Source organism: Agelaius phoeniceus, chromosome 6 (genome assembly GCF_051311805.1).
Source record: "Agelaius phoeniceus isolate bAgePho1 chromosome 6, bAgePho1.hap1, whole genome shotgun sequence".
Lineage (NCBI taxonomy): Eukaryota > Metazoa > Chordata > Aves > Passeriformes > Icteridae > Agelaius > Agelaius phoeniceus.
Window position 1 is genome coordinate 27,048,894 of NC_135270.1, and position 15,645 is coordinate 27,064,538.

Here is a 15,645-nt window from a genome sequence, read left to right on the forward strand (position 1 = left end):
AACCAAGAGTTTTTAAAGTATGTGGATAAAAATTGTTTCTTCTGAGTATGGTGTTACTTCCTCAGTTCTCACATTTGGTAATTCTACTAGTTATCCATGTTCCTGAACCTAAATGCAAGTTAGAGGAGACTTCTTTTCCTGAGCTACTCCCTCTTTTAGGGTTTTAAGGGACTTAGATGGCTTTTTTTTTTTTTTCTGTTAAGTCACTTTAACAGCTACTCAAATATGTCATCTTATCTTGGACTACTGTACCCCTCGTTTACAGACTTCAGGAAAATAAACTGAAAAGGTCCTTGGGGAAAATCACAGGAAGAAATGATTTAGGGACAGAGTAAGTGAAGAATGAAAGCAAGTTGAATGAATGACTTAATGAGTTTGTTTAGGATTGCTTTGTAGTTACCTTCATAACCTTTTGTCTCTCTGTGGTTTATTTAGTTGTGATTTCATCTGTGTGTGTGTGTGCACGCAAAAGTGTGGGGATCGATGGTGTTTCTTGCTGCTGTCTTAGAGGAAGAGCATTCAGGTCTTTGGGATGCTGGCTCTATGTCATAAAACTTGTAAGAAAATTGAACTATTTGGAAAAGAGTAAATTGAATTCTGCATCTGCTGTGACTGTTGGATGATGATTGCTTCTCCTGAAGCACCACTTTGCATCTTTGCAGCAGAAGGATGGCTCAGTGGTGTGTACCTGGGTGAGCACATATGAGTTTGCTGGAGTTGTCTGTGCTGGTGACTGAGCAGCATGGGCATGTGACAGGGACACCAGGGATACCGTGTTACAGGTGAAGGGCTTTCCTCTGTACTGGAACAGGAGGGGGGAAGTGGCAGCAGGGTTGTTGAGGAGATGGTGGAAGTCAGTGCTTGTGCTGTTCTCTTCAGTTTGCTTTCTCAATCTTTGGCCCACGTTCCTCTGTATCAATTCCCCTGAGGGATGTGGTCTCCTTTCTGGCTGACAGGACAAATCTCTTGGGTGCTCAATATGCATGTTGATGGACAGATGTGAAGAGCTTCTTAATTCCAGGACTCACAAAGGGCAACATGCTGGTAAAGTCTATTCTGTAAGAAGCTTATTCTTTGGGGCAGAGGGCAGGGAAGAGTGCAGGAAGGGATTGCCTAGTGCTAGGCAGTGAGTCTTGGCAGGGGGCAGGCAGGAAGCTTGAATGTCTCCTCCTGTACATACTGGTTGGCTTGAGCAAAAGAGAGGATTCTCTTATGCTTTCTTTTGATTAATTTTTAAGCTTTCTTTAAAAATACTGTCCTTGGCTTCAAGCAGGAGAGAAGTACAGGAGTGGTGCTGCATGATCTATGCAGTAGATAGCTGCTGAAATTTGTGAGGGAGTAAGATTATTCCCAGTTCTGTTGCTAATTTGTTGCATGTTTAAGACATTTAACCTCAGTGTTTGTGTGGTATTGCCACCTAGTCCTCTTATACTTGGTTGTAGATTGCCAGCTGTGTGAGAGTACATGTTGCTGCCTGCTGTGAGTACAGGAGGGCTTTGTGTTTGTTTGGACTTCTTGAAAGTACTGTAAAACTAATAATAAATAGTTCAGACAATGTTTAGGGAGAGATGGAATACTAATCTCTTTACCTCCTGCCTCTTTCCATAGGGATGTTGTCTGTATATAAATGCTTTGCTCTTACTCTGTCCTTCCTGTTGTATTTATTCCCATCTTAGCATCTTTTAAATTGTTGATATGTAATTTTTTAACATAATTTAAATCAGCTTACAACAAAACCATTTTCTCATTCCCTGAGGATGCAAGTATGTGCTTTCCCCCATAACATCACTGAAATCTTAGGGAGATGCATGCATGGGAGGACAAGGTGTCTTATCCTGGAGCGGTTCAGGAGTTACAGGTGAAATCCTTCAGGTGACAGGAGAGGTGAGCTCTGAGATACCTGCTCTGTGGAGGGAATATGGGCATGAAAGTGGGGCTTTTACATACAGAGTCTCTTTAAGACACTACTTACAGTCTCTTTAAGGCTTCCTACAGTTATGCTCTTCTCTAGAAGGCATAGTTGCTTTTATGACAATGTGAGGTGGGTAAGGTAGGGATGAGATATGGTAGTTGAAGACTTTTAGGGCAGAATGGCTGTGTAAATCACTGGTGAAGGATGAAAATTAATTGATTTGGCATGGGGTCATGGGTGAATAAAGAAATTACAAACAAATTATGTGTGTTGCCTCAGGCAGGCTGATCAAAATGCTTTTCTTCATCCTGTAGCTCTGTGTGTTTCTACTCTTGGACTCAAGACGAACCCTAAGTTCCCCCCCAAGCCTTGTCAAACAGTTCACAGATCCGTTTATACCAAAAATAAGCCCCAGAGAAGAAATTAAGGGGAAGGAGATTGTAACATGATGCTTTTCTTGAAGTGCTGAGTTGTGGCTTTCCTTCTGTGGCTCCCCTCAGCAGGGTTGACTGTGGGGAAGACGTTCTGCTCCCTCTCTTTCTTCCCTGTGTCCAAGTTTAGCTTGAATGTATGTGTTGTTTATAGAGTTCAGCAGGAGGTGATTTAGGAGGGAGTCCTTGCCATGGCGGTATCAGTGTTAGCAGTGCTGTGTTATGGCCCCTGTGTTTGCTTCAGAGTCAAGAATTATGTGGTGCTGCCACGGTTTCCTTGGAGCGTGTGCCCGAGAAGCTGTGGACTTTAACTGTTGCCTGTTTGCATTTAGGAGCAGGCTCAGCTCAGGGCTGGGACCAAGAGGAGGGCCTTCAACAGAGCCACAGAGGGAGCAACCTTGCCAGCCTGTGCCCACATTCCTATTTGGCTCTTTTTCTTGTCTCTTGCTTTTTGTGAGTGCTAAAGCCTGGGCAAAACAGAGGGGAAGGAGCCTTTCCTATCTGGGAAGTGATGATTAATGATGATGAACAGTGACCCTTATGCTGAGAGAACCGTTTGTTCCTGCTTGATTTCAAACCCTTATATGAGTAACTGAAACTCTGCCCAAGGGAGCTGTATTGGTTTGGGTTTTTTTTTTTTGCTACTTCTTCTCACTGAAGCACTTTCCTTGCTTATATTCCGGGCCCCGTGCCAGAAAGTCAGAAGTTGCTTCCACTGATCTCCAGTGTTGCAAGTTTGCATTTGTACCTAAAACTTGTATAGGTAGTTCTTGATGCAGGGGAAGGTGAATTGGCTTCATCTTCTACTACAAAAAAAAAAAAAAAAATCACTGGACGAATTGCATATATAGGAGGGCAAAAGCATACCCTATGTAAAGTCTGGTGTCTTGTCTGCTCTCTTTCCTTATGAAAAAGTCATGCACATTTGCAAAGTGGAAAAATCTGGTTCTTGTGAAGGAGTGACCCTGCAGAATTCCAGGTCCCAAGAGCTCAAGGAAGGGTTTCTTTGAAGCCTGCCCACACAAAGGTGTCTCTGTTGTGTTCAATGGGGCTTAACTGCCTGTGGAGCTGGTCCGATTGACTCCATGTGCAGATGCTTAGTCTGGAACAAATCAGGATTGACTCTTTATGTACCAGGAATACCTGTAGCCTGTTTGATGTCACTTTTTCTTTTTGCATTCATTTCATGCATTCATTGTACAGTCTTCACAAACTTTGCTTATACCAACAAAAAAGAATTTCCCATATCAAAGTCACAATAGCATCATGACAACACTGACAATGGTGGACAATTTACACACACTTTTCCCTGTCCCTTCACCATACTTGTATCTCTGAAGCTCAGATTTTCTGAAAGTTTGGCCAATTTCATGCAAGTCTGAGCTGGTGTTGCTTTTACAGTGAGAATCATGACTGAATGGTAGAAGGAGGAGAAACTGCTGCTTGTCTTGCCTTTGGCTGGAGTTGGTAAGGTTACATGGACCTCTCCTCATCCCTGCAATATTTAGGAAGAAATTGAACTTAGTGTGGGAGTGGGGAAGAGAAAATTAGTGGTCCAGGCTGTTGTTAAATGAAGAAACAGAAGATCATTGAATGATGGCTAGGCTGTGCTGTAGAAGCTGGTAGGAAATTAATCCTCTACATGTCCTCTTTGCAGCCTGCAGGAACACTTGCAGGTGTGTTCTTCTGTTCTAAGTTCCCTCACTATGGTTGCTGGTAGAGGTGCTTTTAATAGCCTCCCACCCACTCCCTGGAGCTGTGCAATGGTATTTATGGCCTGCCTGGGACTGCCTTTCTTCAGGTGCATGAAGAAGAAGGCAGAGTGCAGATTCAGCACGTAGGCCCCGACAGCTGGGGCTGATGGGTCAGGAATGCAGCTCTGACAGCTGGAATTGGACTGAAGGCGGCCAGCACAGTGAGGAGGCCAGGAGGGGAGAGCAGGCAAGAGAGGCTCTGTGGAGAGATGGACAAATGCACGCACACTGTGGAAAGACAGCCTGTGGAGACCCTGGGTTGCCTGTGTTCTGTTTCTCCCACCTTCATCCCTGATTTGCTCTGTTTGTCTAAATGTCTGGATAATTTTTAATAAATGTGTGCACACCCCAGTTGCAACCCCTGTGCAACACACCTGGCAGAGGCATTAGAGCTGAGACTCAGCACTTCCATTGGAATACCCCCATCCCACCTCTGCTATTATGCAGGTTTACTAATGTAATGTTATGCTCCCCATAACTCAGTGATTCAAAACCTTTTAGCAAGTCAGTTTCTGCTCTTGCCCCTCTTGTGCCAAGGAGTGCCATTCATAACTTGTGTTGTGGGAGATTGTTCCCTGATGATCTTAAAGTGGTTATCTTGAAATCAAATTGCATCAAACTGGCAATCGCTTGTGTCATACTATGATGGTCTGGTCAGGTGTTTTTCTGTTTTGTTTTGCTTTGTGGGTTTTTTTCCTCTTTCACTTTATTTTTTTAATTGGTTAATTGTGAGGGCCTGCTTATAGCTATCAATCCTTTTTCCCCATGAATACTGCCTTTAAACTGGATATTGGCTGGAAACGCCCTAAATATCAGAGCATATCTGATATCAGAACATATCTGTGTAGTGGATTGCATGAAACCAGTTTCATGGTCTTGCAGTAGTTCCTGGAGGGTCAGTTGGGCATTTGGTGTAGGTGGGCAATGATGGCTGTGGGCAAGGCTTAGGAAGCTTACAGTGAGAGAAATGGAGACTGCTGTGTCAGCCAGAGACCTCCTGAATGGGTCGTGTGTTGGAGCTTGGCTTGCTACTGTTGCCTTTTGCAGGTGGAATATTTTCAGTCTTCAGGCTTGTCAAGACATTACTCTTTCCTAGCACTGGTCGCTGCAGGAAGAAAGACCGGCTGGAGAAGTGGGAGAGGATAGAAAAACCTCTTAAAAAATATAAAATACTTACATGTAAAAGAAATTTAGAAGTGCATATTCTGTATATATATATTCATATACAAAAGCAGGGGATCACATTGGGTAGGTGAGGGGCAGAAACCAACTATGGAGCTGAGTAGTTTTGTTGTTTGTGTGCTTTTGTAAGTCAAAGACCTCCTGCAGTTAATTTTATCCACCCATCTTCAGCCCTTCCCCTGCCAGACCAACAATAAAAACCCTAACTCCCCCCCCTCCAAAAAAAAAAAAATCAGGCAGGAGAACCTGGTCCAAAGCCAGACCTTTGCATGTTAAGCTGAAGTGCAAAATGAATATTTCACAGCTGTGTTATAAAGCCCTGAAATGAAGGCTTTGCAGTGGAAATGCTGACAGCCCCTTAAGTAGAACAGTATGCTGTAATTAGTGCTCTGTGTTTTATGTGCCAAACGAAGCTCAGCAGAACTAAATGTAAAACTTCAAGCCTTTGTTTTTCTGCAGCAGTAACAGGCCATCAGACAGTGTGTTCAGACGATGGATTAGTGCCTACAACGTGTGCACTGCTCCCTGGAGGCTGGACGTGCTTTTTTGCGGTGGGGCTTGGGGGCAGCAGCAGGGATGTACAAACAGGGCCAGCTGTGAGATTTGGCACTCTGTATCGAATTTCACTTATGTAAGATAGACAGCTTTCTTAAATGCTGACGCTGACAATGTACAGCTACATTTTCACGTATTGGATGCCAGAGTGCATTGATACGACTTTGCTGTGTAGCAGCATGGAAAACACGTTGGAGTGCAAGCAGAGGTGCTGAAAACTCTGGGAGCAGAATGTAGAGAGACAGACGTGCAAACCATGGTGCTGCTGTGAAACTCAGGCCTGATGTTGGAGCTCCCTGTGTCAGTGTATTGAACCAAAGAGCGTTGGGGTCTCAAGACTGGGGTCTCAGGTTGATCAGTAAAGATTTTTTTTTTTTCTTTTTTTTTTTTTTTAAGACAAAAGCCCAGATGATTATGTAGCCACTTCCCTCCCTTCCCCCGCCCCCCAAGATTGTTACTTAGTTACAACTGATTAAGTGCTAGGGAAGGCTTTTCGAAGTAGCCCTCGTGGGTCATGTATCTCCGGGATTTCTGTGTCCTTTGCTTTTTCAGGAGCCCGTGGCTTTGCACATGCATTATTAATATGCCTATTTCAATCAGGAGGGGGATGAGGGCAGGCACATTGTGCAGTGGACGGTAGATGAACTCTGATGGATGTTGTCTTGTCATGCTGACTCGATACCGCCACTTAATTAAATGGGTTCAAATGTTAACTGTGTTATACATAGGCCCATGGGAAGGCTTTTAAAATAGAAATTGTCTGCTTGTGGACATTTACTAAAGTAGCCATTCTGGAGTGGATTGGAATAGCTGTGCTGCAAGAACTCTGTCTGAGGATGCTCTTGATCATAAATGCTCACAATGGCATGGAAAGAAAGGGGCACATTGAAATCAAACTATTAATTCAAGAATAGGATTTCCCATTCCATAGGGCAGCAGACAGGACAGAATGGGGGATGCGTTTCCAAATGCAAAGCAGCAGCAGGTCTTACCTGTGACTTTGTTGAGCAGAGTGACCTCTTGTTCTCTGTAAATGATCTTAGATCTCAGAAAGGCAGATTGAGAGTAAGGGAGAAAAATGGAAACCAAAACAGACTGTATTATCCTGCTCTATAAATGCTTGCTGTGCCCATGCCTGGAAAGCTGCATGTGGTCTTGGTGTTTGCCCTTTCTCTCAGGAAGAATGTAGGGAACATAGAAGGGGCTTCACAGAAGAGCTGATATGAAATGGCTTTCAGAAGAGCCATAAAGTGACTTCAAAAAGACTCTTGTACTTGGAACACAGATGACTTGAGGTGATATTATAGCTCCTTACAAAATCATGAACCACCTAAAGCTGGTGGATAGGGACTGACTGTTCACCGTCTATTCCCATACAAAGATTGAGGCATGTCAAATAAAACTATTAGAAGTGAGGTTTAAAACAAATAATGACAGATGGTTCATCTTGCAATATACCAGACTGGTGGAATTCCTTGCCAAAAAATGTGGTGAATGCTAAGCTTTTATAGACAAAGTGGATAAGCTCATGGTGGAGAACTCTACTGAAATAAGTTAAAAATGGAGAATATCTATTTTGAGACTGGAAGACTGACAGGATGTGAGAAAGAATCAAATTCGTTTTCCTTGATCTTAACCTTTATCCATACATTTCTTTATACTATTCTTTCTGACCTTTCTCCTTTGCTTTTGGCTGCAAATGGAAAAAGAAACCAGGGCTAGATATTGGTCTCTGATCTAAGGTGGCTGATCTCCTGAAGTCTGGAACAGACATATCTGCTTGCTGGACATGGTTTTCTCAGGCTGTAGCCTCCTGCTTAATACTGTAGGTGTTGGAGTGTGTGGGCAGCCCTGTACAGTAACATCAGTTTTCTCCACTTGGTTGTCATTTTGAGCACTGGAGAGTAGCACAGATCCTTTCAAATACTTTGCTTTTTTTTTTGTTTCCATGCTTAAATAAATTGTGCTTGTAGTGAACAATGAGAATTTGGGCCCAAAAGAGAATGAAGATAGCATAAGAAGGCAGGAAGTGAGATAATCAAGTCAGAAAACTCTTAATTTCTTTAGCATATGAGTGTGAGGATGAGGAGCTCAAATACTGTTGAACTCCTAACTTAGTCTTTTGCTGGCCTGGGGAGAATGGTGGTGTGAGTGGCAGCAGGCTATTATTCACCCTGCAGTCAAAACTCTTTGAGGGATGCCTGGTGGCCTAAAGCCTAAAGATGGCTTTATCTTGAAAATGTCTCTTTCTCTCTTTTAGGATGAAGGCAGACCTCAGAAACCTGCTGTTGTGCAAACAGGCACAGATACAGGAGCTCCTACCCAGGGGTTCAGTAGTGAAACAGTGCAGCTGTAGCAGAGTGCCTGTGACAGGTCAGGCAGGACTGACAGTGTGACAATCTGTCCCTTTTGGCACCTGTTCTGGTGGAAGTCATTGCTGTGCTGGGTGTGTTTACTACTGCTTTCTAACAGAGTCCTGGCTGGATGTGCAGGCCACAGGGCTCCTGTACTCCCCTGTGGCTTTGCAAGTGTAGATGGTCCCAAAGGAATGGAAATGATGGGAAAGAGGAAAGTGTTTGCAGGTGGGGGTTAAGTTGGGCTGATCCTTCAAGGATTTCTGTGTTGTCCTTATAGCATATGGAAGCAATTGTTTGTGATAACTTCCTCAAAACAACAGAAAGAGCTCACACAAGTACAAAACTCACTCTGAGACCTGGGTGCAGCTGGTCAGACATGGAGTTTTCTGAGAAGCCAGATGAGGCTGGCTGGGGCTGTTCAGATCAGTCTTTCTGAAACGATTATCTGCACCTCAGTAGGAAGGCAGAGATGACATGGCTTCTTTTCCCAAGCATGGGCTTGCCCCATGCACTGTGTGGGACTGTGCCTGATGGAAGCAAGGGCTGCTGTCAGATATGCCCTTTGACTTCAGGTGAGATTGGGCTGCAGTGAGACCCCTCTTTCTGGGAAGGCCCAGCTGCTGTGAATACCTGTTGGTGCCTTGAGTCCTGCAATTCAGGACTCTGCTGGTTTGGTCCTACCTATCTGATGATGTTGGGATTTGATGTGGAAGGAACAGGGTAAGGGATCTGCTTAGGCACAAAAATTTCTTTATACACATTTGTACAGTTCCAACTCACCAAATTTTTGTAAAATGGCTGAATATCAGACTTTGCAAGACAGGTGTTAGCTGCACAGGTTTTGGTGCCTAAGAGTGTATATTGAGCGTCGACATTTGAGTAAAAGTTGACCTTAAAGGAAAAGAGATGGGATGGTTTCAGATAGCAAAGTGGCAGTGCAAAATGAGCTGCAGAAGTGTTTTGTGTGTGGATCAATTCAACAGCTCTTGCAAGTCGCACAGAGAATGTTGACTGAAAGTGTCAATTATGCTATTAATAGAAGCCTCAAGATGAAGTAACAAATGCAGCTTGTCAGCCTCCTCTGCTGCCTCTAATTTAGGTACAAGTGGCAGGTTTAATCATGCAGTTGTTTCCAGGTTTGGATGGGGGTGTTGAGGTGGCCCATTAGTTGTCCGTGAAGACCTGAGCAAGCAGTGACATGTCTGACAACTGTAGGATTCAAACTGGGAAAGCACAGGACGTGTTGGTAATGAGCAGTGTCTCAAATCTGCAGGGGAACTCTCCAGGTCCTGTGGTTAGCTCAGATCAGACTTGGGAAGGTGTGCAAAATAATGTATTTCAGACTGGGATGTGCTGAAGTACTGCTTGGGAGACTTGTATGAATGGCAGTGTTTATGGCTGTGTAGGGCTGGGAGACTGCCCTTACCACAGGAGGAAGTGGTAACTTCAGAGGTGGATAGTGCAGACCTGTATCGACTGATCTGCCCTTTGCTGACAAATCTTAATACCAGATTAGGAAGTTAAAGTTGATGTATTTTTGCCCTAATTAACCATATTAAGAATTCATTTGTTTTAGCTGGCAAATTGAGAAGAATCCTGTGTTATCTCTTGTTTTTCTCTCTGAAATGTTTTTCATTCTCAAGTTTTTTGACAAAGTGACTATTTCTTGCCCCTGTGTTACCTAGTCTGGAAGCTGGTTATGGGGAAAAAACTGATGTATTGTGGGTAGGTTGGTGGAAGTGGAGCTCACAAGTCTCATAATTTGGTTACATTTTAAATTTACATGCGTACTTTTTGATGCAAGTTGGTTTTAATACTCAAGTATTATCATGTAGAGGTGCTGCCTTTGGGTAGGCTTTGTGGGGTTGCCTTTCAAGTTCTTTACACTAGAAAGTTTTTGAAGTTAAGACTGGGAACAAAGGAGGGGAAGCCTTTTTTAGAAAGTTAGTTGTGAATCTTTAGTCTAGAGGCAGTTATCTATTTCTGTAGCACTTTTTCTGTCAATATCAGAGGTATGGCCTTGACAGTTGCTTTTTTCTAAAGGAACAGATGGTCTGTTGGAGGCCAGAAGATACTTGCTGGCAGTAAAATAATTAGACTGGAAGACTGAGCTACTCCTTTTATGTCAAGCTGTGTGCTGACCGTATGAGAAAGGTAGACTTTCCACATCCAAGCATAAAGTCTCTTGGCAAAGCAGCAGGGGACCTCCACTGACTTTAGAGTGAGAGAGGAGGCTGGAGTAAGGGTGACAGTTTGGTATTGGTGAGGTGAGGGTGTCAAGACAAATCAGGTAGTGTTCCTGTTTGGTTTCTATTCTTTTTAAAGACTTGTAGGGGTCAGATTGGGCTTTGGATGTGCAGCTAGATTGATCCAGTTGCCAGGGAAAGGTATGTTTGTTTTAGGGTTTTTTTTCCTGAATTTGGTCTGATCGTCCTGTGGGTTTCCCCAGGCTGGCAAACTGAAAACAAACAGAAGATTACAAATAGAACATGGTTTTCTGCTGGTTTGGCCTTCTGGACATGTAATTGCCATGCCAGGGCTGTCTGGAGTCTGGAGGGGGATATCACTGGGCTGAGTGGGATGAGGGAGGAAGGAGCTGTTCCCTGCAAGACAGGCTCCTGTAAGGTCAGCTCAGCTGTGGTGTAAGACTGCACACTGAGAGGCTCAGTAAATGTCCTTGCAGAGCAAAAACATACCTGTTGGTGAAAGTAGGTTGCTGAATTGCTGCTGAATATCTGCATAGCCAAGGTCAAGCAGTGCCTTTTAGGATAGTGGCAATTACAGCCAGACTGAACTAAAGCCTGCAATGAGCAGTGTAATCACAGCATTGCTAAATTGATGTTTGCTGACAGAATCAAGTAATTGGTGCCTTATCTAGATGGAACTACTTGAATGGCGCATGTCTCTTCCACTTCTTCCTTTGCTGTCAAGAATGCATTTTCTGTACTAATTCAAACCTCTTCTAGTTTGGAAACTGCTGATATTAGCCAGAATCTCAGCAGCAGAAGCAGTGAGTTCTTTCTGCATGTTTTTAAGCTGCTTTAAAAAGATTTGTTTTAAAGTATTGTTAACAAATCTGGAAGAGTAGATATCCTCCTGGCCTTTCCCACTCCTCTCCCCAACCTTGTTCCAATATTAAGTTGAAACAAAACTAGTTCCTCTCTTTATCAGTGGATTTGTAACTACATTTTTATTTGCATGTTCTTTCTTAACAAAAATCCAGTGGAGTTTTGTAAAAGCCATGTTTTCAGAGATTCTCACTTTGCAAGAGAAGGGGAGAATTTGGTAGGTTCTCATAATGTCTTAAAGTACCTGGGGTATATTATTAATAAGAGGGGAAAAAAGACTAAGTTGCTTCAGAGACTGGAAAATGAAATCTTCCACTTTCCATGTCACTGTTTGAAGGCAGGCCAAATTTGAACTAACTGAAAGCATGGATGGCTCATGTTAAGTGGTGGCACCTCAGCTCTGTTTTACCTGCTGAATCAAGGTGATTCTCTGTGTGGGGTTATTTCTGGCCCCTTACCTAGTAACCTGAGCCTTGAGCTCAGTGAGACCTTGTGTCTCACTCTGCAGCCAAACTCCTCAGGTCTGGTAAGGTGTGTGGTCAGGGTGGCGTGGGAAACCTGCCCCGCCCCTGCCTTTTGTGCTCCACCTCGGTATAAATGCAAGATGTTCATCTTCAGGGCAGCTATTAAAGTCAGTAGTAATTATTACAATAGTAACTTCTGATGCTGTGTCCATGCCCCTAAGGCCTTAACCAAATATGACTTAGATGATATTAATTAAAAACAGAAGACTGTGACCCAGTGAAATCCTTGAGTTTGGCACAGACAGCAATGCTGAGGAAGAATGTATGCATCAAATATATAATAAATAAAATGAAGCTGTGCAAATGTAAAGGAAAGAGAATAATTTTGTGTCAGTCAAAATAACCCCAGGGCTGAGAACTGCTTTGTGCTCAGAGGTTGAGTCCTTTCATGCCACAAACCAGATTTTGTGCAGTGTAATCCCACTGCAGCCTTTTGCTTTGGGGTAATTGCTGAATCTCCCTGGCCTTCTCTGCTCCTGAAACATTGTGTCATGTCCATTTGTCACCTGTCCTTCCCGTTTTGGTGGTGTTTTTTTTTTTTTTTTTTTTCTTAGCTTCTTACCACAGAGGCCTTTATGTCTTCCAAGTAGCTCTTCCCAGTTGCTTTTCTTTTCTTTTCTTAAAAATAGTGGAGATGTTTGCCTGAGGGGAGTATGGGGACATTTAGATAACAGTCTCTTGCAAGGGTCATTGGTATGCAGCAGGCTTGTGAATGTTTATGGTGTTCTATTTCACACTTCTGGCAAGGGATACCCTCGACCACTCCTTGTGATTTCCACCTCCAGAACCATAGGAAAAATGAACTATTCAGTTCCTAGGAATACAAGGCTGAGACCAGGCTGAACCACTTGCTACTAGAAGTGTCAACCTGGAAACTGTTTTCAGGAAAGAGCCAAGCTCTAGAGACAGTGGTATGTTGCTCTTACTGGAAGGATGGGAATCTGTGGCCCATGAATGTGCATCCCAGCTTTTCACCAGTACTGTCTGCTGCTTGCAACCCTCTGTTTGCAATGCTCCGGCATAGAGAAAGTAATAAGTGGGTTGATAATGCCTTCTCTGTACCCCAGCAGTATTTTCCTGTGCCTATACTGAAAGTTGAATGGAGTTGCTTTTGTACCTGGTGCTTCTCAGTGGATCTAGGAACCAGTGTGAACCAGACCATCAGCATCTGTGTTATGGGTCTATTTGAACTGCACTCACATTTCATGGTACTTCCTGTTTTCTTTCTTGTATGCTCTAGGTGACTTTGGAGAAGGTCTTGGGCATAACCGTGTCGGGAGGCAGAGGACTAGCCTGCGACCCCAGAACTGGCCTCGTTGCTTATCCAGCTGGGTGAGTTACTAACCATATTCCTCAAAGCTAAAATAAACCATGACTGATGCATTAACATAAAGATTCAGGGTGTTTCCACTATCATCTTCTATAGGAAGCCTATTTACTGCTCTTTAAACACCAGAGAATGATGAGACCCAGCACTGTTAGTTTAATTGGCAGGGGAGAGGGGTTGCATTATCAAATTTTAATGAGATTCCTTTTAATGGAACTAGTCTCATTCCTCTTGCTCTAAGCTGGGAGTTAAATACATTTTGTGGACTTTTCACTGTGTTCTGTAGTGTGATGAACATAGGCATAACTCAGTGTGATTCTCAATCCAATAAAAACCTAATGGAGCAAATGATTCTTTCAATGAATTGACAGAAGCCTTCTTGTAGATGTCCTGCAATTTATGACTTGCCATGTTCCTCAGCCAAATGTGAGGAAATATTTCAGGCTAACAGCCCGAACCTGCTTATGTGTGAGTTCTTTGGAGTGAAACACATCTGTCAATTGTAGTCTTAAGTTCAAATAGAGGAATAGAAGGAGACTTTGATGGAAAGCAAAAGAGCTACCTACAGGTACATGGGTGAGGGCTGGAGAGGTCTGCTGCAATGCAGAAATCAATATGAGTTTGTCTTTCCTTTGAGCTTTTTCTGCTGTCAGCAAGCTAAAAGAGAAGACAAAGGACATGACTCCAGGTCATATTGCATGGACATACTCTTAAGACATGAAAGCTGGAATTAGAATTCAAGAACTTCCACATCGGTTGTAGATTATGTTTTCAAGGGTACCATAAGTGTGCTAGCAGCATTTAAAGATTCTGTGTTTGTGCCTAAAATGGGAGATGGAGTCAGTGAAACTGGCTAGAAATTTTTGCTTGTCCTGGTGATATCCTAGTTAACCAAATCACAACATTGCTGTGGCTGGGGGAGCCTCTTGAGATCATCTAGTCAACCCTCATGCTCAGTCAGGGTCACCTCTAGCAGGTTGCCCAGGACTATGGCTAGACAGCTTTTGAATATCTCTAGAGATGGAGATCCCACCATCTCTGGGCACCATGTTCCAGTGTTTGACTACTCTCATAGTAATACCAACAAAATAAAAACATAAAAAGAAAGGGTTTTAAAAACAATTTTATGATTTGATTTATGCCTATTGCCTCTTTTTCTGTCAGTGAGCAGTCTGTTAATCTGCAGACAATTTGAGGTCCACATCATTGCTCAGCAGCATCTGTTTTGCTTGAACTCTTTGGAGCCAGGCAAATATATTCTGGTGTGTTTTGCCTCTTCCTGTGTATCTTTTCTGATACTGAATGTGCTCACACTTGAAATCAGCAAAGAGAGAAGAAAATGAGTGCAGTAAACTAATTTTGGGCTCTTGCATAGCTGAAGGTAGGTTAGCTTTGTTAATAGCAACGTCCTTTGATGAGCATGCCTGACATTGATTTAATCAAGTGTGAGTACACCTGGGGTTTCTTTTGGCTAATTAAAAGGTTATGTGGTTCCTTAGGGCTTTACAGGGGAATTCCTGTCCTTACTTGTTGGTGGTAACGTTTCATGGCCTGGGCAGGAATATACTAGATGTGTGTTCTAAAAGTTTAAAGGCTTGTATGACTTGCTGCTTCTGTGCCATGGCTGGCCTGATACTGTTGTGATTTGCTGCAGTCATACGGTCTCAAGCTAACAATCTAATAATCTTGTTCAGTTTGGGTTTTGTTGGTTTTTGTGGTGTTTTTTTGTTTGGTTGGTTGTTTTTGTGGTTTTTTTTTTCCCATTGTGATTTGCAGTGAATGTCTCTTGCTTTGGAAGAATCCTGGCCTTTCTGGTACACTGGCTTCATTTTGTGTATTTTTGTTTCTATTTGAATTAAACAGACTCACAGAATAGGTAGGGCTGGAAGGGACCACACTGGGTCATTCTGTACAACCTCCCTGCTCAAGCAGGGTCATCCTAGTGCACATGGCACAGGATTACATCCAGATGGTTCTTAAATATCTCTGGTGAGGGCAGCTCCACAGCCTCTCTGAGCAACCTGTTTAGTAAAGAACTGAACTGTCACCTGCACCGTAAAGAAGCTTTTCCTCATATTCAGGTGGAACTTCCTGTGCATCAGTTTCTTCCCTTTGCCTCTTGTCTTGTTGCTTGACACCACTGCAGAGCCTGGCTCCATCCTCTGACACCCTCCCTTGAGATACTGATAGACACTGTGACTCTCCATTGTTTCTTCTCAAGGCTGAGCAGGCCCAGCTTCCTCAGCCTTTCCTGGTAAGAGAGATGCTCCAGTCTCTTAATTATCTTCCTAGCCCTTTGCTGGACCCACTCCAGGAGCTCCATGTCTCTCTTGTACTGAGGAGCCCAGAACTGAACACAGCACTCCGGATATGCCCTCACCAGGGCTGAGCAGAGGGGCAGGATCACCTCCCTGGACCTGCTGGCAGTGCTCTTCCTGATGAACTCCAGGTTCCCACTGGCCTTCTTGGCCACAAGGGCACTGCTGGCTCAGTTGTTGTCCACCTGAACCCCCAGGTTCCTGGCAGAGCTGCTCT

At 43.5% G+C, this 15,645-nt stretch overlaps 1 protein-coding gene across 5 annotated transcripts in view; it reads left to right on the top strand.

Moving 5' to 3' along the window:
* Positions 1-15,645, top strand: part of MAPKBP1 (mitogen-activated protein kinase binding protein 1) — a 100,806-nt gene that overhangs the window by 16,191 nt on the left and 68,970 nt on the right. For all 5 annotated transcript variants that reach the window (XM_077180195.1, XM_054635227.2, XM_077180192.1 and 2 more), the window contains exon 3: positions 13,024-13,115. In XM_077180195.1, the coding sequence (XP_077036310.1) occupies positions 13,024-13,115 (92 nt within the window). The remainder of the gene's footprint in view (positions 1-13,023; positions 13,116-15,645) is intronic.